This window comes from Cryptomeria japonica, chromosome 5 (assembly GCF_030272615.1).
Source record: "Cryptomeria japonica chromosome 5, Sugi_1.0, whole genome shotgun sequence".
Taxonomy (NCBI): domain Eukaryota; kingdom Viridiplantae; phylum Streptophyta; class Pinopsida; order Cupressales; family Cupressaceae; genus Cryptomeria; species Cryptomeria japonica.
This window is the reverse complement of record NC_081409.1, coordinates 843,553,073-843,576,983: the sequence shown is the minus strand read 5'-3', so window position 1 is coordinate 843,576,983 and position 23,911 is coordinate 843,553,073. Positions and strand designations below refer to the sequence as shown.

General features: G+C 37.3%; 2 protein-coding genes across 2 annotated transcripts in view; both read right to left on the bottom strand.

Moving 5' to 3' along the window:
* Window positions 1-3,912: 3,912 nt before the first annotated feature.
* On the bottom strand, window positions 3,913-4,548 carry LOC131042035 (probable LRR receptor-like serine/threonine-protein kinase At3g47570). The gene is made up of 2 exons (XM_057975331.2): window positions 4,434-4,548; window positions 3,913-4,349 (listed from the first exon to the last, which is right to left on the bottom strand). Exons 1-2 carry the CDS (start codon window positions 4,546-4,548, stop codon window positions 3,913-3,915), a joined length of 552 nt encoding a protein of 183 aa, XP_057831314.2.
* A 5,652-nt stretch (window positions 4,549-10,200) lies between these two features.
* The window catches only part of LOC131876221 (probable LRR receptor-like serine/threonine-protein kinase At3g47570), a 73,207-nt gene continuing 59,496 nt past the window's right edge, over window positions 10,201-23,911 (bottom strand). The window contains exons 4-5 of the mRNA XM_059221092.1: window positions 11,905-12,719; window positions 10,201-11,808 (exon numbers count right to left, since the gene is read on the bottom strand). Of these exons, the coding sequence (XP_059077075.1) occupies window positions 10,201-11,808; window positions 11,905-12,719 (2,423 nt within the window). The remainder of the gene's footprint in view (window positions 11,809-11,904; window positions 12,720-23,911) is intronic.

Here is a 23,911-nt window from a genome sequence, read left to right as displayed (position 1 = left end):
GGATTGGAAAAAGAACAAAGAGGTTTGAGAGATTCTACAAGGGGGGTGCTTAAGTGTTTTCATGGAGAGGCTCGGTGGTAAAGACCCATCAATTACCAAACATTTTATAAAGAATTGGAAGAATGGAAAAGTTTTGGTGGGCACCTAGATGATGATGGTGGATGAAAACATCATTTTAGTAGCTACGGGGATGGTGAAAGATGGTATTAAGTTCTATAGAGATCGTAGTGTCTCTAAGAAGGCAACGAACATATTTCCTATCATGGATGGCAAAAAGATAAAAATGGTGAAAATGGATAACTCCTACCAATCCCCCAAGCACATCTGTAGGCCATGGATGTTTGTGTTGTTTGCTACCATAACCTACATTACGCTAGATGGAAGATTTTTGAGGGCTTACAGGCACCATTTCGTTCTACTCAACCACTTCCGCCATGGTGAAAAGGTAAGCCTACCCTATTATTTAGCGTGTTCCATGGATCACACCATTAAAGAAATGCAGAAAGTCCCTCAGGGAGACCATGCTCTTCATCAGGGTCTTATTGTCTTAGTTTACAAATTGCTGAAAGGGAAAATCATAGAGAAACCAATTAGAGGTAAAAATACCAGGGAGGATGACATGGAAAGTGAGGATAGTGGTTTCAACTTTGATTCGGAAACTGAAGGAGATTCGGAGGATCTTAGCAAAAAGGGGATGAATAAGGGGAAAAGAAAGAGGAATGTGGTTGATTCTAATCTCTTGGACTTCGAAGATGAGTCCTTTGAGGAAAAATTCATCAAAAGTAAGAAAGGAAAGGGAACGGGCAAACAAACCCAAAGGAACAAGAATACTAGTAGGGGAGCTAACAAGGCGAAAAACAGGTTTTGATAGTTTCTGATGAGGATGAAGAGGAGGACAAAAATGACAATATGAAGGGTAAGGAGGAGGAGGAGATTCAGGATGTGGGTTATGCTGAGGATATGAGTACTCAAGGATTGCAGAATGAGGGCCTAGAGAATCAAAGGGGAAATCCTAGTGAATGTCATGGGAATAATGATAGTGTAAAGCAATTTTGTGATACTATCAGTAAAATTGTGAAAGATATCAGCAACCTGAAGAATGATATTGATGTTATAAAAAAATGCAACAATAGGCGAGAACCCTCTATCTGAAAATGTTAAAGAATTAGTGGTTGTGATCAACAATGCTGAAGCTATTGAAGCCATGGTCAGTAAAATTATTGATACAAAAAAGAAGGTTAAGGAAATGGAAGGGAATAGAGAGGTGAATGGGCTGGAAACTACCATGAAAAACCTAGTCAATAGAGTCGACAAGATGGAATTAAGTGTGAAGAGGATTGCTGAATAGAATTTTCAGATTCTTAAGGCCTATGTGGACAACATGAATATTCAGATGAACAGATTTGATAACATTAAAGACAAAGAGGGTGACAAGCACCAGATGGAGAAGAAAGGTCATGAGAAGAGGACTAGGGCCAACACTAGGAATCAGGGTGATATCAAGGGACGAGAGGTGGATGATTTGAAGACCTCTACGAACAACATGAAGTAGATGGTGGTTCGTGCAGAAGATATAATGAAAAATATTTAGTTGTCTCGGTCTCTATCTTTGTCTTTGTGTTATCCTTTTGCTATCCTTTTTCTATCTTTATGCAACTCTATGTGTTTTGAGTTCCCTTTTTGGTTGGGATGGGAACTGTTTTTTGTTAGGGTGATCAAGCATGGATCTATTCTGCTTTAATGTTTTATCTATTTCCTGATATGTAAAAGGTTCAGGTTCCTTTCAAAAACCTGATTTTACTTAATCAAAACAATTAGAATAGATGTCCAAGAATACTCATTCTCTTATTTTTATGATAATAAATTAGGGGACCCCTAAAATGACTTGCACGTGCTCGTTGCTTGTGTGAATAAATTTATTGTGATAAAGAATAATGATAATAAATTAAGCAAATGATCTAGGGGAGAAGATGACCTCTTAAAATAAAAAATTTAGTCAAATAGATAGGAACATCGTGAGCTTTGAAATGTTATTATTTTTGAATAAAAGTTATTTTTACATCATTTTATCAGTTTTTTGCCATGTTTGTGCACTAAGAAAGAATTTTTTCACCACTTTAAATGAATATATCATTCGTGAAATGAAGTTTATCTATTTGTTATGACTATGGTAAGTGCTAAAAAATCTATCACGTTAAACAATAACTTTATTCTTCAAAAGATGTTTATCAACCATATAATTTTGTAGTCCTAAAAATCACACACACATTTCTTTTTCCCTTATGTTTTGGGAATACTTTACAAGAGTGTCACAGTGATGATAACTAGCTTAAAGACTATAATATTTGCATCTATATCTTGAGATCCCCTTTTCCACTAATCCTTAGATTTGCAATCTTGATCCCTAGATTCATTTTTTATCACCTTTGATAAAAGTTCTAGGTGCAAACTTGACCCAAGTTAGTTTCCCAATCATGGACCTAAACCACACATTTTAAAGATTTAAGCTTCAAATTTATCATTTTCTAACATTTCAATAGCCATTGTGAGCTAGATTAGCCCATGCTCTATTTATTTGTGTGTATAGAAGTATGTGAAATATTTTAAGTATATTAGGGTTGTGAGATAAAAGCTAAGGAAATTGTTATGAATGAATTGAAAACATTATGATAATTAATTATCATGGGATGAGATGGAAATAGAGTATAGGCTTTATTAGTAGAGAGGTTGTGGTAGCTTACAAGATATAGTAGTGTTAGGATTAGGTGTGAGTAGATTTATATAAGGAATGGAAGCAAGTTAGTGGTGTTCGGGGGAAGCAATGTGACCATGAGGTAGGCCGTATTCGGGATCAAACTTAATGGAAAAGGAGTTGGGAACAACACCATTAGAATGGTTCTTTAAAGTATTATTAGCCATTAAAGCAGTATTGTTGTGGTGGGAAGAGGAGGATGGATTAGACAATACACTATTCTAAAATGTTATGTTCCATAAGGACATCCCACTAATGTCATATAAAAGAAATTTGTTAATTAATTAGACGATTCGTAGTGTACAAATGGATCACTGAAGACTTGCGTGTAATGTCTTGTTTAGCCACATGTGTGTACCCTGATTATAGTCGTCTTGATCACCCATGTTGATCTCAACATAACTGCTGTTAAAATATCATTAATATCAAAATGAGATTTATGCAAATATTTTCTCTAAATGAAAATTTAGATTTAAACGTAGCTAATAGAATAAATTAATTAATCTCATCTCAAAATAATTAGAATAATGAAAATATGTCAGACCTGAAAAGAAGTGTGAAATATATCCTTTAGTTTCATCCATACTGAATTTCGTAATAACTAAGAAAACCTCTACAAGCCTCTGTTTTGTATGCAGGCTCTCCGAATTCTTATTAAAAAGCTGCTCCAGCCAACAACTTCCACACAGTAACAAGGCTTGTAAAATCACAGAACGTCTGTGACTTCGGAAAACTTCGGAAAGCGAAAGGTAGTATAAATTTTAATTGAGAAAGATTGTACAATTAATATTAGATATAGGTCTAAATTTTCAAAATATCATCCTTGGTACATTATTTAACCGTTCTTTATTGTTCGAAAAAAACATTAAGAAGGACGATGTTAAAATACTTATTTAAGCTTTCTCCTCTTTCGCCAGGAATATATCATCCAAATTGGTCTAATATTCGGCAACGAAAGGAAACTGGTTCTTAAACTTTTGAACACTATGAGAGGAAGTGCTGTAAATAAGACATTATATCACACAGTTTGTATTGATAGCATACTTTCTCAAACTAATGTATGAAAATACATGAATTGGAACAACTTACAAGCATGTGATGGAAGACAAACATTAAACTATCAAACATGAAGGACAATAACTTCTTGAAGTTATAAGCATCTAAAATGAAGAACTTTGACTATCAGATGCCAATGTTCCTGTGAGATTGGTATTGTCCAGGAGTTCTGATATAGTGGCTGTTAAATTGGAAGCAGCTGCACCTCCGATCAGAGATGTCTTTAGGCTCTCCAAGGCTTTGGCTACATCTCTCATGGAAGGTCTTTCTCTTGGTGATTCACCACTACAAAGTAAACCAACATGAATGAATGAAATAAGACATTTATTTTCTTCCATGTTTTCATTCACATCTTTCAGTACCGCGCTATCAACAATTTCTGCCACTCCGTTTGGAAAAGCTGAACTCACCCACTTTTGCAAGCTCATGTCTCCTACAAACATGTCATCACTTGGCCGCTTCCTTGTAACCATCTCTAATATCAGAATTCCGTAACTATAAACATCTCCCTTTACAGAAACATTCCCACCCAATCCATACTCTGCAATCAATTTTAGTCATTAAATTATTAAAAAGCTAATAAAGAAAATGATTATGTTAAATATACAGAAAAACATAAATTTACCTGGAGCAATATACCCGATAGATCCCTTGAGTGCAAATGTTGTTGTACTGAGTGAATCTATGGAATTTGTACTAGTTAAACGAGATATACCAAAATCAGCGACTAGGGCTGTCATGTTGGCATCTAAGAGCACATTGCTAGGCTTTAAATCACAGTGCACAATTTGTAGGGGATAATCATGATGTAAATATTCCATGCCATGGGTTACATCTACAGCAATGTGTTAATTATGGGTAGCTTGGACAGTTGTTCGTCCTTACTCAGAAATAACAGCATTAGTTATGGGTAGTTTTGGACAGCTGTTCGTCCTGACCTAGAATTAGAAAATGGTTGTTTTTGTCAAACAAGTATTGTTAGGATAAAAACAATTGTTATTTAATAGTGGCTCTTTTTAGGTGACACCTCATAGCCAAAATTTGTTATTGGTTATTGAGTTGTCTTAATCTCAGCCGTTGGTTTGAATTAATCTCGGCTGTTGGTTTTCCAACAGAGTAGTATAAAAAGGAGTCATGGGTCATTTGGAAAACAAGAAGTCTTGAGAAGAACTTGCAGTGATAGCAAATAGTCTTGCAGTGTTAGCAAGAGGCGCAGTGATAGCATTGATATAGTAGTGGAGGATATCAGCAGGAGATATTAGGAGTTTGTCGGAGTTCTGCCAGTAAGAGGCAAGGAATTCTTTTGTAATTCTTATATTGCTGAAGATTAATATATTTTCCATCTGTAGAGCTGGTTTTCCCTTAGGGGTTTTTCCAGGGATGATTGTCCAAAAATATTGTGTCCTTGTGTTGCTTATTTCTTTCTGTATTTTTAGTGAAGTTGCAATCGTGTTATTTTTTAATATTCAGCTGTAAATTTATTTTCAGCAGTTAAATATTTTTTATGAGATAGGAGATTAATAATCAGTGACTGCAATAGAATTTCTACATGGTATCAGAGCTTTGTTGAGGGTAGAAAAGGTTTACCCTAAGCAAAGGAAAGAAATTTGAGTTTGACCTCTTTCGAGTTATTGTTTTCCTTTATTTCTTTGAGATGGCCTCAACAAGTTTGAGAGATCAAGACAAATTGGATGGTGCCTCAAATTTTGGTGTCTGGAAAGCCAGAATTTCTTTATTGCTGGAAGAGAATGGTATCAAGTAATATGTTACCAGTACTGTAGCTGTACCTACAGATCCAGTACAGTTTGTAGCATACAAGAAGGATGATGCCAAGGCGAGGAGGATAATCCTTGATGGTGTCAAGGACCATGTTGTTCCACATATCGCAGAGTTAGATACAGCGAAGAAGGTGTGGGATGCCATTCTGAATCTGTACCAAAATGCTACCACTAACCGGAAGCTGATTCTCAGAGAAAAATTGAGGAATACCTGGATGAACAAAGGAGAAGATGTTACAAGTTACCTCACCAGGCTTAGACTTGTCAAGGACGAGTTAGCAGCTATTGGAGATAAGCCAAATGAAGACGAGCTAGTAAGAATAGCCCTAAATGGGTTTTCTAAGCAGTGGGATGTCTTTGTTCAAGTTATTAATGGACGAGACACCTTACCAAGTTGGGATCGACTATGGAGTGATTTCACTCAAGAGGAACTTAAACTAAGTCTTGTCAATGGAGCCAACAACAAGAGTCAGAAAAGTGAGGTAGAACAAGAAAATGTTGCCCTAGTGGGAAAGGGGAAAACAAAGAAGGGATCTAGCAAAGGAGCAAATTCACAAATTGAAAAGAAGAAGAAGGACCTATCTAAGGTCAAGTGCTTTGGTTGTCACGAGTTTGGCCACTATGTCAGCGATTGCCCACAAAGGAAGAAAGATAAGAAGGGCAAGAACCAAGTGGCAGCTTCAGCAAGTGCAGAGGAGCTCTCTAGTAGATTGGAGGATGAGTTTACACTCATAGCTTGTATGATTAGCTCAACCTCATAGAGTGTCTGGTATATAGACAGTGGGGTGTCATTTCATATGATAGGAGTTCGAGAATACTTCTCTAGCTACAAGGAGGAGAACACCAGAATCCAAATCTCTATGGGGAACTTGTCCAAGCTCAACTCAGTTGGGAAAGGGACTATTCAGCTTCAGAGGGAGAATGGAAAGGTAATTCCTCTTCATGATGTGTTGCATGTGCAAGGCTTAGGTATGAATTTGGTTTCTGTATATGTCCTTCAGGATAAAGGGTATAATGTTCTCTTTAGAGGGATGCATGTTTTGATTAAGCATAAAGATTGGAAATCACCTGTATCTATTGGAGTTAGGAGTGGTCGCCTTTAGAGGTTGCAGTTTGATACTCCTAAGGCACTCATGAGTAGCAGTAACCCTAGAGATCTTGGAGAGCTATGGCATAGGAGGATGGGCCATATTCATCATGGAGCACTTAGATTGCTTCGTGAGACAGTGACAGGTGTTCCAGAGGTGAGCACAGAGCATGATGATGTATGTAAGGGATGTGTGTTGGGAAAGTTTGCGAAAGCATCTTTTCCAAGGAGTGACACTAGATCTACGAGTGTTCTTGATCTAGTACATTCAGATGTATGTGGACCAATGTCGACAAAGTCTCTCAGAGGATATGAGTATTATGTTACCTTTATTGATGATTTCTCCAGGAAGACCTGGATATACTTCTTGAAGACCAAGGATGAGGTTTTCAGTCGCTTCCAAGAGTTCAAGGCTCTTGTGGAGAACTCAACAGGAAGGAAGATAATGGTTCTTCGATCAGACAATGGAGGCGAGTACAAAGGAAATGACTTCCAGGATTTCTGTACCAGAGAAGGAATCAAGAGAGAGTGGACTGTTCCTTACAATCCACAGCAGAATGGAGTTGCTAAGAGGAAGAACCGTTCTATTTCGGAGGCAGCAAGGGCTATGCTACATGACCAGGACATGCCCCGCTACTTATGGGCAGAAGCGTGTAGTACAACAGTCTACATTCAGAATAGGGTTCCACACAAGGTACTAGGGAAAATGACACCAGAGGAGGCTTTCACAGGGAAGAAGCCAGATGTTGGTCACTTCAGGATATTTGGGAGTTTGGCATATTGCCTTATTCCTGGAGACACACATACCAAGTTAGATCAGATTGTAGAGAAGGGGTACTTTGTTGGGTATAGTGAAACTTCAAAGGCATATAGGATGTTCATTCCAGGGACCAGAAGAATTATTGTCAGACACGATGTCAAGTTCATGGAGGACAAGGCGTTTAGAAGATCTAGAGATTTGCCAGCAGATGATCGGAGTGAGCAGCCAACGAAAGCTCCAAGTCCAAGTCAAGGACAACAAAGCTCAAGTACAGTTACTAGTACAAGCATAGACTCAGGTAGTGAAGATTCACAAAGTATGGAGCAACTGGTGCAGCAGGATATGCATCTAGATGATATAGAGGTTGATATTTCATCCTCTACAGTTGGCAGTAGGAACCATGAGGTTCAAGACATACAAAGGGATACTCAGGAGTCTGTGGGAGCTCCTAGGAAGAGTACAAGACAGAGGAGACAACCAGCCAAGTTCAATGACTATGTGGCATTAGTCAGCCAGTTGGTAGATAGTGAACCTTCCAGCTATCAGGAAGTTGCAAAGCATCAGGTATGGCAAGATGCTATGGTTGAGGAATATAACTCAATAATGCAGAATGATGTATGGGAGGTAGTGCCTAGACCAACTGATAGAGTAGTAGTTGGATCGCGCTGGATCTTCAAGATAAAGCATGGTGTAGATGGTAGCATCGAAAAATATAAAGCGAGGTTTGTAGCCAAGGGGTTCTATCAGAAGGAGGGAATAGACTATGAGGAGACATTTGCTCCTATGGCCAGGTATACTTCTATACGAGCTATAATCTCATTTGCAGCACAGATGGGATGGTAGATCCATCAAATGGATGTCAAGACAGCATTCCTTAATGGAGAATTGAAGGAGGAGGTATACATAGAACATCCAGAAGGCTTTGTAGCACACAACAAAGAGACCCACGTGTGCAGATTAAAGAAAGCCTTCTATGGACTCAAGCAGGATCCCAGAGCGTGGTATGAGCGCATTGATACATACTTGCAGGAAATGGGCTTTGTGAAGAGTGAGGTTGATGCGAACCTCTACTACTTGGTGGTTGGGGGTGAGGTTCTCATTCTTGTTCTATATGTGGATGACTTGTTTCTTACTGGTGCGCTAGGGCTCATAGAGGATTGCAAGAGTGACCTTGCAGAAGAGTTTGAGATGAAGAATTTGGGACTTATGCACTACTTTCTAGGCATGGAGGTGTGGCAGACTGATGGAGAGATTTTCCTTGGTCAAGGGAAATATTGCATTGAAATCTTGAAGAGATTCGAGATGGAAGATTGCAAAGCCATGTCTACACCCATGATCACTAATTGGAGGAAGGTAGATGCATCCAAGGAAAAGGATGTTGATCCCACCCTATATAGGTAGTTGATTGGTTCGCTCATGTATTTGGTCAACACCAAGCCAGATATAGCCTTTGTAGTAAACTCTCTTAGTCAGTTCATGGTGGAGCCAAAGAGAGTGCATTGGACGGCGGCTAAGCATGTGTTGCGTTATCTTCATGGTACAGTTGAGTACGGGATCAGATATGTTCGAGGTGAAGGTATCAAGTTGATAGGCTATACTGATGCAGATTGGGCAGGCAGTACAACGGACAAAAGGAGTACTTCAGGATGTTGTTTCAGCTTGGGATCAGGAGTTGTTTCTTGGTTCAGCAAGAAGCAAAAATCTGTGGCCTTGAGTTCATCAGAAGCAGAATACATAGCAGCCAGCATGGCGACGTGTGAAGCTATATGGCTTCGGAAGTTGCTAGTAGCCTTGTTTGGTCAGAAGGTTGAGACTACGGTGATACACTACGACAACCAAAGTTGCATCAAGTTGACTGAGAATCCAGTGTTTCATGATAGATCGAAACATACAGACATCAGGTATCACTTCATTAGGGATTGTGTACAGAGGGGGATTGTTCAGCTATAGTACATACCTACAGAGGAGCAGGTAGCAGACATTCTAACAAAGGCATTGGGGAAGGCAAAATTCATCTTCTTTAGAGATAAGATGGGTGTCATGCAGAACATTCCTCGCTAAGAGGGAGTGTTAATTATGGGTAGCTTGGACAGTTGTTCGTCCTTACCCAGAAATAACAGCATTAGTTATGGGTAGTTTTGGACAGCTGTTCGTCCTAACCTAGAATTAGAAAATGGTTGTTTTTGTCAAACAAGTATTGTTAGGATAAAAACAATTGTTATTTTATAGTGGCTCTTTTTAGGTGACACCTCATAGCCAAAATTAGTTATTGGTTATTGAGTTGTCTTAATCTCAGCCGTTGGTTTGAATTAATCTCGGCCATTGGTTTTTCAACAGAGTAGTATAAAAAGGGGTCATGGGTCATTTGGAAAACAAGAAGTCTTGAGAAGAACTTGCAGTGATAGCAAATAGTCTTGCAGTGTTAGCAAGAGGCGTAGTGATAGTGTTGATATAGCAGTGGAGGATATCAGCAGGAGATATTAGGAGTTTGTCGGAGTTCTGCCAGTAAGAGGCAAGGAATCCTTTTGTAATTCTTATATTGCTGAAGATTAATATATTTTCCATCTGTAGAACTGGTTTTCCCTTAGGGGTTTTTCTAGGGACGATTGTCCAAAAATATTGTGTCCTTGTGTTGCTTATTTCTTTTCGTATTTTTAGTGAAGTTGCAGTCGTGTTATTTTTCGATATTCAGCTGTAAATTTATTTTCAGCAGTTAAATAATTTTTAATAGATAGGAGATTAATAATCAGTGACTGCAATAGAATTTCTACACAATGCTCAAACACTCATTGAATCTGAATATAGAAAAGCCTTCGTCATCCCTATCAGGGTGCAAATGTTTTTCGAAGCTCCCTTTAGATGCAAATTGAAGAACCAAACCTTTCAAGTCAGGGTAGAAAAATGCACTTATGACTCTGATGAGGTTACGGTGCCGAATCCTCCCTAACATTTTGCACTCTCTCTTGAAACTCTTAAGAGCTTCTTCATTTTGCAAATTAAGAGTCTTTATGGCAATTATCTCACCATCCCTCAAGATGCCTTTGTAGACAGATCCAAAGTTACCCATTCCAAGCAAGTTTGACTCGTCAAATTCAGATGTTGCTATGATAAGATCATGAAAAGAAAATTTTTGAAAGCTGAGCCTTCGAAAAATAAAGCTCGAGGAACGGACTAGTTTTCTTGAAAGTTTATGCCTCCATACAATCCATATAATGAAGCAACATAATACAAATCCAATGGTTCCAACAACTGATAAGACTATTTTTATGAGCAGGGAATGCTTTTCCTGGATCTGAGTTGGGCATGGAGGCAAGGAATAATTTTTTGGGCCACATAGGCCAGGGTTCTCCATAAGCAATAGTGCAACAGTTCTATTGGGAAACAACCCTGCTTGTGGAATCTGCCCCGACAAATTATTGAAAGAAAGATCCATATCTTGGAGATTTTTTAATTTGGAGAGTGAATTCGGTATTGGACCTACAAAGGCATTGTGGGACAGATTTAGATGCTCTAATCTTGTGCAGTCTCCTAGAGAAATTGGAATGACCCCAGTAAGTTGATTTCCAGATACATCTATGGCTTGAGCCATTACAATTTTACTCATCTCCTGTGGCAACGACCCTTGTAGAGAATTCCATGAAAGATTGAGGTAGAATTGCAGGTTTTTAAGGCTGGCAATGACTTCACCAGGTGTACTTCCCCCTAGTTTATTGTAAGATAAGTCAAGGAGCTCCAAATTTTTACATCCTTCCAAACTAACAGGAATCTTCCCTGATAACTTGTTGTGCTGCAGTAAAAGACGTCTTAACTGCTGGGAGCTGCAAAGAGAATCTGGTATTTTACCAGACAACTGATTGTGACCAAGATTTAAGAGTCCCATATGTTGCATTTGACCTATCTCACTTGGAATGCTACCTTCTAATTTGTTCCCTCCCAAAAGCAACCTTTCCAAGCCATGGATTCTCTTAATTCCAGACGGAATGTTGCCGCTGAAAACATTATTGTCTAAACCTAAGTAAGTCAAGTTTGTCAGATTGAAAATCTCTTGCGGTATGCTTCCGCTTATAATATTTTCTGATAAACTCAATCTATGGAGATTGGAAGACAGTTGGCCTATGAATGGGGGCAATCCACCAGTGAAAGTATTCTTTGCCATATCTATTTCTTGTAAGTGGGAGCAATTTGTGAGAGCAGTGACAAAGGCCAGTGTTTTACTGCTGTCACTAACAAGTTGATTTGAGTGTAGGTAAAGCCGGGTAAGACGGTTCAACTTACCCAGCTCCATTGGAACCATTCCACCGAGTTGGTTTTCATTTAAATAAATCATTTCAAGACTGGAACAATTCCCAAGGGAATTTGGTATGTTTCCACTAAGCTGATTACCCCATGAACTGAGGAGTACCAAATTGGAGAGCTTGGTACAAATTTCCTATGGTATATGTCCCCTTAGCCGGTTTCTAGATAAACTTACCATATTCAATTTTGTGAGATTTGTTAAACAGCTGGGAATGGTACCTGATAGGTTATCTTTATAAAGGTTAAGAACCTGTAGGTGAGTGAGCATGCACAATTCTGGAGGAATGGGCCCGTGGAGCTCATTTCCGCTCAAATCCAATTCAACTAAGCCGGAGAGATTTCCTAAAGAGCTAGGAATAGTACCCGTGAGACTGTTAACGCCCAAGAAGAGGTACTTTAAATTTGTGAGAAAGCTCAGCTCAGGCGGAATGTTCCCATGCAGTTGGTTAAAGGAGAGTGCCAGGTAATTCAAACTGTGGCAAGCAGAGAGAGCAGGTGGAATGGTTCCTTGTAATTGATTCTCGTTCAGCCAGAACATCCGCAGATTTTGGAGTTTGCTGAGTTGAGGAGGAATGGTACCAGTGAGTGTATTGAAGGAGAGATCTAGGGCTCGAAGAGAGGAGAGATTCCCCAGCACTGGAGAAATGGTTCCTTGTAATTGATTGTTGTTAAGCCAGAGTATCCGTAGATGTAGGAGTTGACTGAGTTGAGTTGGAATGTTGCCAGTGAGGTTATTATAGGAGAGATCAAGGGATCGAAGGGAGGAGAGGTTCCCTAGGACAGGAGAAATAGTGCCGTCTAAACTCATTTGTGTTAAATTGACGGCACGGACAGAGTGAAATGAGGAATGGCAGGTTATGGCAGACCAGTTGCAGAAAGGTTGTAGTGGAGTCCAGTAGGACAGAGCAGTGTCGTTGTGGGAAATGGCAGCTTTGAATTGCAAGAGCAATTCTTGATGAGAAGAGAGATTATTGAAAGAATGAGGAAGACCTGAGATAAAAATTATGGAAAGCACTGAACATAACAACATAAGACCAGCCATGATAGACCAAACTAGGGCAAGGGAACGCCGAAGGCAAGCGATTGAATGGAAGAGAATGGAATGGAGAAGGAATATATAGATTAGGGAAATGAGTGCCTACAAATTATTGTGAGGCCCGCCGTGTTACACACTTCCACTTGGATTGATTTTCAAATTAATTTGAGTTGAATTGAACAAAATTATTTGCCTTCTTTCACAGGGATGGTGGTGGAGCCGACGCCCTCTAAGCAAGCGTTTCGTGGGACTATCTAATTTACCCCTCCCTTAATTACTTTTTAACAAAATATTTTGTTATAATTATTTTAGTAATTATATTTTTCTTCTTTGTTTCAATACTAGATTATAAATCGTTATGAAGATGATTTCTTAATCAACAAATATTTTGATATGTTAATTTTATGTTATTTTAACAATATGAAGGAAACTGCTTTATAGGATGAGGAATTAAGAAATATTTTAGATAGTTGGGGCTATCTTGTTTAATGTCTTTATAGTCTTGTAGGCTATTCTTAGTTTACTTGCTCTGCTCCTGTTTTTAGATTGAGTTTCCAAACTGTTTTGTTTGTTTTTTCGCTACTCTTTGTTGTTGGGGGCTTGCTCTTGGAGCTCTTTTTTGGTTTATATGTTTTCATTGCTGATTTGTACGGATTGAGGTCTGACACCACTTAATTAAAAACAATATCAATATTTGATAATAACAATATTAGAAGACAAAATTATTCTTCAATGTAACAATTATTTTTTCTATAGTGTCATAAAATTTAAATTAACAAGTTTCTATTGTAGGTAAGAAGGAATAAATAAGTTCATAATGGAAATCACTATCTACATATTGAAATATTAAGAAAATTCTATTAGATACATGGTATTTAGTAATTCCACACAAACTTTATTGATGTTTGTTTTAGATCATTCAAGTTTCAATTGACTAAAAGAAATGGGAAACACATGACCACTTATGTCTTTAGTCATACTCGCTTATATCCTTCCACGGGAATGATAAAGAAGTGGACATCTCATAGCATTATTCTAAAGAACAAGATTTTACCAAAACAATTAACAAATAACAACCAAACAAATAATTTTAATATTGTAACATTACATGTACTCTCAAGGTGTGATGAAATATTTCAAAATGACATGTAGGTTATCATCATGAATGCATCATGCAAGATGAGATAATAAAAGAAATTCAAATGTTGAAATAGGAGTCACCACATGGAGAACCACATGAGAGAAGAAATCTTCCTTCAAAATGAAGAATCAACACTAATCAACAATTGTTTCCTAATGCAAAGACAAATATATAATGAGAGTGAATCTACTACACAACATATTCAGAGATGACACAAATTGGGACTTGAACACTTGCCTACAATACTTATACAAGAGGTAGTTGCATTGGGAGGTAGAATCCCTCGACATAAATAATTATTGAATAGTCAATTTCACACTCAATAATGCATCTCAACATGAAAAAAGAGAGTATAAATTGTAAAGCACATCTTTCAGAAAAGCGACATGATAAGAATATTTAGAAGATAAAGGGCTCTATATGCATGGAAAAATGAGACTAACAGAGGATCTTAATTGGACACTTTTTTAAATAAGTAAAAATTAATCTTCGATAAGAAATTGAAGATAACCATACTCAAAATTCAAATATGTGGCAAACAAAAGGGTTGTCGTGCTCTAAATCTACTTTTCAAACTACCTTTTTTTTTTTTTTCAAATACAGTAGAGATTAAGGAGTTCAAATGGGCCCAAGTACACGAAATGCTTCAATTTTTAACCAAAAAATTTTACATAGCATTGACATGTTCCCCCTTACATATGACAATTTTTAAGTATTTGTCAAAATTGCTTTGGTAAAAAATTAGTTGTCATATAATTTATATGTGAAAGTGGTCATATCATGAAAAATGAAAAATTGAGTTTGATGACCCTTTTTTAACAAAATAAATAAATAAATAATGAATATATAAAGAATTTAAAGTCTAGAATATAAAAAATCTAATTTATTTTAAATTTAGAGGACTAGTTAAAAATCAAACTAAAAGTTTTATACACATTTTTCAATAAAAAATAAGACACTAGAATAAAAATTAAAACCTTAACATATTTCAAATGTAGAAAGAATACATGGTTACAAATATATCAGAGTGAAAGACAAAGGTTATAATTATTGTAATATTTATTAAGATCGACATTAAAATATAAAGATATAAAAAGAGGGAGAGAGGGAGAGATGGGTATAGAGATAAAGATAGAGGCATATAATTCTCCTCTATCTATAGCTCTCCTTTTATCTCTCCATTTCTTTATTTCTTTGTCTTCTCTTTATCTTTATCTTTATCTACCTCTCTTTAGTACTTGTATATATTGCCTCCTTTCTTTCTCACTCTTGACCCCTCTATATCTATCTCCTCATCTCTCTTTCTCCCTAGATCTATTGGTATGTATTATATCTACCTCTCTCTCCCTCTCTCATTCACTTGTTCAGTTCCCCTTTATTTTTCTTTTGCCATTCATTTTCTTTTCCTTGCCCTTTTTTCCCATTTTAGGGTTGTGAGGATTGGGTATTAGAGGTTCCCTTTCCAGTTTTGGGCATCAAGACCCCCCACCCCTAATTTTCCCTAAGTGAAGATTGAGGATCGAAGGTAGCAAAGGCCATCATCCTAGTGATCTTTGATACCTTGACACCCAACCCCTCGACAGGCTGACCTGCCTATTGATACATTTAGTTCACTCTCTGTTGAGGCCTATAAATTGAACTAGTTAATTTTATATTGTGATGTCTAAGTAGAAGGTGGTACCAATGAAGTAAAAATTTAACTAATACCTTCCTCCCAAAAAGTTAAATTCGAATATTGGACTAGGAGATTACTAATATCGACATCAACCATGTAGATCTCAAGGAGTTCTTGAAATGGATGGCTAGGCTAGATGGAAGAATTGTTCAGGTTACCTCAATGGTGCATTCAAGATTGCTTCAACCTATTGGTTTCCTCATATCACTTAATTTTCATATTTGATTCTAGCTTCTGCCTCAAAGTATAACTCACATGAGTAGAGACTTTATAATCCTTTGGGAGATTTCATCTTGGATATTACTCTTTATACCATTGAAAATGCATTTCACATTCATCAATATGACACCTATGAAAAGATGATAGTTACCCAAGGAAAACAATAATATTAGAAAGAATTTGATCCAATGGCTTATATTAATGACAATTTAATAGAGAAGTCTAGGATACCAAATGAACTTGAGTAGATGAAGATCATCTATCGAGGCTATCTACTTATTGATGCTTGAGATAATGTCACACTACCTAGTAGGGTGGTAGGAATTCCATATTTGAATGAGTTTCAACTATGGATGTTGTTGTTCATAAAAACTATCCTTGCAACGAAATAGTACATAGACTCAAAAATAATGATAAGTGATAACTTTGATGAACAATTACTAAAAGTAAAGATAGACCCAAACATCTATATGGCCTCATATGTATTCTACTTGCTTTCTACTCAAACTAAATATCCAGGGCTAAGGAGGGAAGGATCCCTCATGGATCTGAACACATGTATATATAATCACTACACTTAGTTTTAACTTGAGAGAAGTAGAAAGAGTCACTATAATACCAATAACGTCTTCATGTTTGTAGTAATAAGTTTCCTGGAAGGAGATTTCTATAAGAGATCTTAAAAGGCTACAAAGGAAATTTGCCATTTTGGGAGTTCATTCAATTCAAAACTTTCACCTATATCAAAGTTGTAGTGTATACCATTGTCCCACATAAGCTACCCTAGTATCTAAGTGACTAATTGGTTGTCTTGGAATTATGTAGATACACCGTAGATGCACACAAATTGGTAAAAGTAAGCATAATCCTTTCTTCCAACTTCTTGGAAGAATAGTAGCACATTCATGCTTAGAAATGAAAGCTTCCAAAAGTGTAGAGGTGGATTTGTCTTAATTATAATTGAGAAAATTAAAGATGGATAATAACAAGTTTGATCGCGTTGGTAGATTTAGTAATATAATTTTGTCACACTTTAGGCATGTACTAGACATTGAAAATCATTGGGTCAATTATATTGATGACCATGAGGTTAGAATTAGGGATTGTTGTAGAATAGATCTTGATTTCTCTTAGCAAGAAGACTAGCTATAGATATTTGATGAAGTAACAAAAAAGGTTAGTATAAATAAATTACATCTATTGTAAAAAGAGAAAATAATTTTTTATATTCCTATTCATGTTGATTAAATTGTCTAGAGTTCAATGATATGAATAAGGGGACAAGATATATGTCAAATATTATACTAATGAGTGGATAAGACATCCTTAATAATTTTTGCCTATTTCACAAGTTGAATTCATTCCCAACAAGATGGAGCAAGTAGTTGAGATAATATTAAGTATCCAAAATCATCAAGAAGGCCATCACCTCATCCTCAAAACCCTACTAGGAATGGAAATTGTTCAATCCATGCTAGGATTGATAGGGTGGTGTATCAATTTAGATCTTTGAAAATACTGATCTATCAAAATTTAAGAAAGTTTTAACTATTTTAAAACAATAGTGAAAAAATTACCCATTAACAAATGTACATCAGATATATGTAGAAAACCCAATAGGGAAAAATCATGGTGAGAACCACACTTACAATATAATAAAATTGATTACAATGTTTTAGGATGAATACCAAAGAGAAACATGTACTTGATGGACTTGCAAGGCAAAGGCATATACCTTTAGTGAAAGATATAATGACTTGCACAATTAGAACTCATTTCTCTAGGAGATATACATAGCTAGTAAGAGACTCACTATCTTTCGGTAATAGAAAGGATAGGATAATTGAATTAAAAAGAATCTCCCGATCATAAAATTATCTTTGAGCCACTATGTCAAGTGACGAATACCATGGAAAATATATCTAACATCAACCACTACCTTAAAACACTATCACATAAAATATATCATCATTGAGGCTCTTTACAAGATGAATTTCACACAATTGTACCACCAAATCTAGTTGCTCAACATCCACATACACTTCACATCACTTTACACACCTTCTATATATCTACTCATACATCTACACTTCCTAAATATATTTTAGACCATTAAAATCCTAGTTGAGAGTTGACCACAAGTAGAGTATATAATTGTAGCGTCCTAAAATTGCGACACTTGCAATTTCGACTGCATTTCGGTCTTCACGATGGCGACGCAACACGCAACCTGAATGGAGACCCCAAAACTTGCTCACGACACCAAAAACTGCATTTTTCAAGCACCTTGGCCTGAACCTCCTTGCACCCCGCTGTCCCGGAGGTGGGACCAGAGTGCCCATCGCCCTGGTCCCTCAGGACCAGAGTGCCCAGCACCCTGGTCCCTCAGGACCAGGGCGCCCAGCACCCTGGTCCCTCAGGACCAGGGCGCCCAGCGCCCTGGTCCCTCAGGACTAGGGCGCCCAGCGCCCTGGTCCCTGGGTCCTATTTTGGGCCCAGTCTCCTAAGTGATATCGGGTCTTTTTGATTGCAATTTGGAAATATACTTCCCTGGTCGGCCTAAGGTCGGGAAAATCAGTCTATCAGCCCTAATTGACAAGTATATAAACTACATTTTTCTCTCTCATTTGGCATGAGGAGGATATATGTACAAAGCGTGGAAACTATACTCAAGCATTCAAGCAATCAATCATTTCAAGTCTCCATTCAAGGCTAAGTGTTGCATTCAAGACAAGGATTCAACCATTGAAGAGGAGATCACTTATTACATGCTACATACTACAACATACAACCTCTAAACCTTTGCACATAAGGATACCAACATCCTTAGAACAAGGTATTAGTACTTGTTTACATTACAGTCATTTACATTTACAGCTCTTGCTCATTTCTTGGTTAATTCCAAAACCGGGGTTTGGCCTAAAGGCAAACCCCTATTCCCTAACCCCCCAATCGTCTTCGCTTTTCTGTGTGTAGGTTGCAGGTACGCGGCTGAGATTGAAGATCTGGAATCCTTGTGCAGAGACGAACCGATCCCCCTTCGTTTGACGGATTTTTCGGAGGACCGTGGCGTCGGGCGCCATCGTCCCGACAACTTTTGCTCAAATTTGCAGGACAGCGCCGTATCGACATTTTACTGCTAATTCCAAGTCCGCAGGTTCATCCTATAACCTAAACTCAGTTTATAAGCGAATCTTTATGACTTTCTATGCATGCTTAGCTTAATTCTTCTATGCACATTCTTTACAAAAGAGGGTAGCCTTGCTTTCCTAACCCTTGAAATTCATTTAGCATCCAATCTTACATTGTGTGGGATTGAATCTTATGAGTTTCAACCCCTCTTTTGAATGTAAAGTCTTCCCCCTAAGTGAAAACCCATCGAATCCTAGCGAACCTCCCTTCTCTCTCCTCGGAGTCGGAAGAGGGGAGAACAACTAGGGTTCGACCGCGATTTTCCGCTTACATTTTGGTGAACCCGACGTGAACATCCTTTCTGATTTTTCATGCTTAGATCTGAAAAGTTGATCACATTTCCATGTTTGATCTTTTGCAAAATTTTAGAGGTAATTGCATAAGAACCCTAAATTTTCTTTTTGAACATTGAACTTGCGAAATGTTTAATTGTTAATGCTTGCTTCAGATCTGCTTTTCTATTACAAATTATCAATTCATGTCTGTACTTTAATTTTGAAAATTAAGTGGTTAAAAGTCAAAACCCTAATTTTTGAAACCCTCTTGATTCAACCTTTGTCCGACAATTTCACCAATCAAAACATCTCCAAATCAGCTGTAACTTTGGATTCTGCAATAAAATCACATTATCCTTCATCCCTGAAAATTTGGAAAAAAGTTGTGAGGACCGTGTTGCACTCCGAGCGCCATCGTCCCCAACATTTTTTCCGAAATTTCGGGAGCGACATCTTACTGTGTTTTTCTGCTAAAATCCAGAATTTTGGCTGATTTTATCAATTATAACACCTTCAAAATTACAGTCAAAGTTGGTCTTGCGATTGCTTGGTCTAAGGCTCCTAATCATTCAAAAATTGTCGAAATTAAAATTTTGTGTCAAAATTGCGTTTTTATTATCATAAATCTGAAAAGTGTGTCTACATTCATTCGAAATTTCAGTGCTTTATTCAAATTCTTGCAATTTATGACTTTTGAAATTAAGTGCTTAATTACAACAACTTTGATTTCCGCTTTCAAAATTGAATTTTGCGTGAAATTGAGTCAATTTTTAAATTTCAAAATTTGCATTGCCCTTGACGTTCCCTCTAAAATCATAAAATTCAAAATTTCAGTTTCCCTCTCTTTTTCAAAAATTCAAATTTTGCATTTTTCGACAATCTTGATAGGGTTCAATTTTGAATTTGCAACTTTAATTTGGCCTATCTACAGATCGTAAAATCCCTCAATTTATTCAGATTAGCTCTAAAATCATCATACCTTTCATCCCTGCAAATTTCAAAAAAAGTTGCAAGGACCGTGTTGCACTCCGAGCGCCATGGTCCCGGACATTTTTTCCGAAATTTCGGGAGACTGTTGTGATTGTATTTAACAGCTTAAATCTGGAAGATTGGCTGGTTTTACTGAAAATTGCTACCTCTAAGATCAAAATCTTTTCTCTCTCTCTAGTGCATGAGTTTTACAACAGTAAGCCCTACTTACACTATTCCCGTTAGACGAAGCCGTAGAATTAAGTCCTTCCGAGGTTTAACTACCGAGGAGATGGAACCTAATTTGAGTAGCCTTTTTAACGAGGATATGGGTAATTCCTCTAATCCTCCTAATGATGAAGAAGCTCCCCATGAAGTTTCCGTTGAACAACTTTCGAAATTGGATAACCAATTTGACGATTTTCACCAATGGATGTCTCATGAGTATCCCGATAGTCAAGCTCTTCCTTTAATTGAGGGTCTAAAACGCATGCTTCAAAGTGATAAGAATGGAATTGATATTTTGCATGGTATTTCACACATTGTGAATTCGAACGTGATGCCTATAAAGAGTTGTGCCGAATCTTTAGGTTATACACAACCTCCTACACAAGTCAATCATTCTATTCCTTTGACCACTCCTATTGCTAGTATACCTACCTTTACATCAAACATCATGGCTACCTCTATACAAGACATTCCTCCTGTGATCACTAGTCATGGGGGCAATCCTCCCTCTTCTTCAATTAACCCTATTCCTTCATTCAATCCAACTTCTTCGTACATTCCTTCAATGAATGTTCCTATTACATCTTCACAAATGAACATGATGCAAGGGGGCAATTCATTTAACCATTCCATTCCTCCTTGTAGTGTTCCTCCTATCCAATCATCCCCTATGGTTGACTATCATAGGGTCCCACCACCTTACTCTTTACCTTCTTTCAATAACATCACACCTCCATCTCAATCTAACACATCTAATATGAACTCTTCGACTGAAGCGACCATTAACAATCTTGCACAAACTGTCTCTTCTTTACAGCAACAAATTGCCTCTATGAATCAATCTAAGTTTAGTGTGCCCACATTTGACGTTGCGAGCCCACTTTCTTTTGATATTGTTCGAGCTATCCCTCCTAAACATGTTGAAATCCCGCATTTGGAGCTTTATAATGGTAAAGGAGATCCTCTAACACATGTTAAGACTTTTCAAACAATATGCACTGATTTTGCCTATGACTCAAGGTTGCTTGCGAAACTATTCACTAGAACATTAAGAGACAAAGCCCTACAATGGTATTGCTCGTTGCCTTCTTATTCTATTACTTCTTTCGAACAACTTGCAAATGCTTCCATTCAACAATTTCAAAACAATATAAGTCCTAAAGTTACTTTGATTGATTTAATGCATTGTAAACAAGGTGTTAAAGAAAAAGTGACTGATTTCATTGGTAGATATAAGCATTTGTATGCTCAAATTTCTTTTCCAGTGCCTAATAATGATATTCAAAGAATCTTTATTTCTAATTTACAAAAAGATATTCGAGACAAACTTCTGTTTTCTGAGTTTACTTCTTTCCAACAGTTGTGTGCCACTCTTCACAATTATCAACTGACTGTGAGTCAAATGGAACAATCACATCCTATGGCTCCGAGTGATAAGGGTGATAGCAGTCAACAACCATTTGGGAAGATTAAACCGAATAGAGATTCCATCAAATTCAATGAAAACATCATCAACAACAATGTGAATGCAGCATTAGGTGTGCCTCCTATTTCTAAATTTTTCAGGAAAGAAAGAAAGTATACTCCTTTGAATGAATCATTGCATGATATTATGAATAAGTTATTGGGACAAAATGTGCTTACTCTTCCTCCTGTACGACAAATTGATCCTGCAAAGATTACTTCACCTTATTTTGATCACAAAGCTTTTTGTCATTTTCATCGTCAGCCTGGTCATGATACTGAAAAATGTTTTTCTTTAAAGGGTAAAATTCAGGATTTGATTGATAATAATACTATTTCTGTTTCTGGAGTGAATGATAAAGGCAACACATCAGTAGCTCCTCCTAACCAAAATCTTCAGATTTTCACTGATCCATTACCTTCTCATACTTCTCATACCTCTAATGCAATTGAGGCTAATGATTCCTCTCTTTCATCTGATGGTCTTGTGTCTATGACTCTGAATGTGATTAACTTTGTCGAGCAGCAAGAAATCCCTAAAGAACCTTCCATCACATTTGATTCTAGTGAAACCATTAGAGCACCTGATGGTCCTTTATACATAGTTGCAAAAGTCAAAAATACACCTTGCCGTGGAGTGCTTATTGATCCTTCGTGCATGATTAATGTTATTACTGAAGAATTTCTTTTTACTTTGCAATTGAATCAAGTGATCTATGACAAAACAGATGTGATTGTGAAACTATTTGATGCATTTTCTTCTCCTGCAATTGGTTCTATTACATTGCCTATTGAGGTCCATAATAAATCTCTTGATGTGAACTTTTCTATTATTCCTTCTTCCGAACATTTTCGTGTGAAGCTTGGCTATCCTTGGCTATCTTCCATGAAGGCTATTGCTTCTCCTATACATAAGTGTTTGAAATTTCCCCATAATGGTGAAGTTGTTACTGTCAATCATAGTCTCTGTAAACCAGCTGAAAGAACCTCTAGTGTTCCTATTGATTACTTTTGGCCTAAACAATTCCAATCTCTTCCCCCGCGAAGTGATCATGTTTTCAAATCTTATCAAAAGTGGAAAACAGATATGATCCTATCTTTAAGTGAACCTAGAACACCTAAACTTGACATTCCTATCATTCTTGAGAAGGAAATTCTTCCTTTGAAAGATAAAACTAATGTCTTTCCTCAAGAAGATTCCCAACCCGTCCCCATGGATGTGACTATGTCTATGCCTAATAAACCTTCTAAGAGTAGACCTATACCTCCTTGTCATGATGGACTTGGTCTTCTCCCTAAACCAAAAATTCCTCCTTTATATGGAGCAGTTCCTCCTCCTACCTTTTATAGAGAAAAGAGACCTTCTTCTTCTCCTATTATCCAGCCTAAGAGACCACAACCTAAACACCCAAGTGCTAAGGATGAGAACATTCCTCCTCCTCAATCTTCTCCACTTCCTACTAAGACTAGACGTAATCATTCTGCACGCGAACGCCGACGAAAGCGTCGTCTTAGGGCTCAAGCAGCCATTCCTCAAAATTTACAATCTCCAAAAACACCTTCAACAAGCATTATTCCATTTTCTCCTCAGCCGGATATTGAGCCTAAATCTCCTAAACATAAGATGCATGATGGTCTTGATCCTGTGCGAGTTAAAGATCCTATTTTTATAAATCTTGATGATGATATAGATGAAAATGTTACTCCTCTTGCTTCTGATAGTGAATATTAACTTGTTGATGTTGATAACCATTTATCTAATGAATTTTCTAAAGCACTTATCCTAGCTCCTAGACAAGAACAATGTGGCTCGGAACATGAACATAGCCCTTGTTTGGATCTTGTGATAGCTCCATCTGCTGTGTTGGATGTTCCTCCTCTAGCGTGTTCCCTGCCTTCCTGAAACATTGATCAGCAAGATCGGGGGGTAGATGACGTGCTAGACTAGTTACATTAGCATAGCAGATTCTTTCCTCCTCTCTT

Bases quoted from the DNA above. Each gene is read 5' to 3' on its own strand.
- LOC131042035 (XM_057975331.2), bottom strand. From the start codon at position 4,548: ATGACAGCCCTAGTCGCTGATTTTGGTATATCTCGTTTAACTAGTACA. The intron at 4,350-4,433 runs GTAAATTTATGT...AATTGATTGCAG, and splicing joins TATCGGGTATATTGCTCCAG to AGTATGGATTGGGTGGGAAT.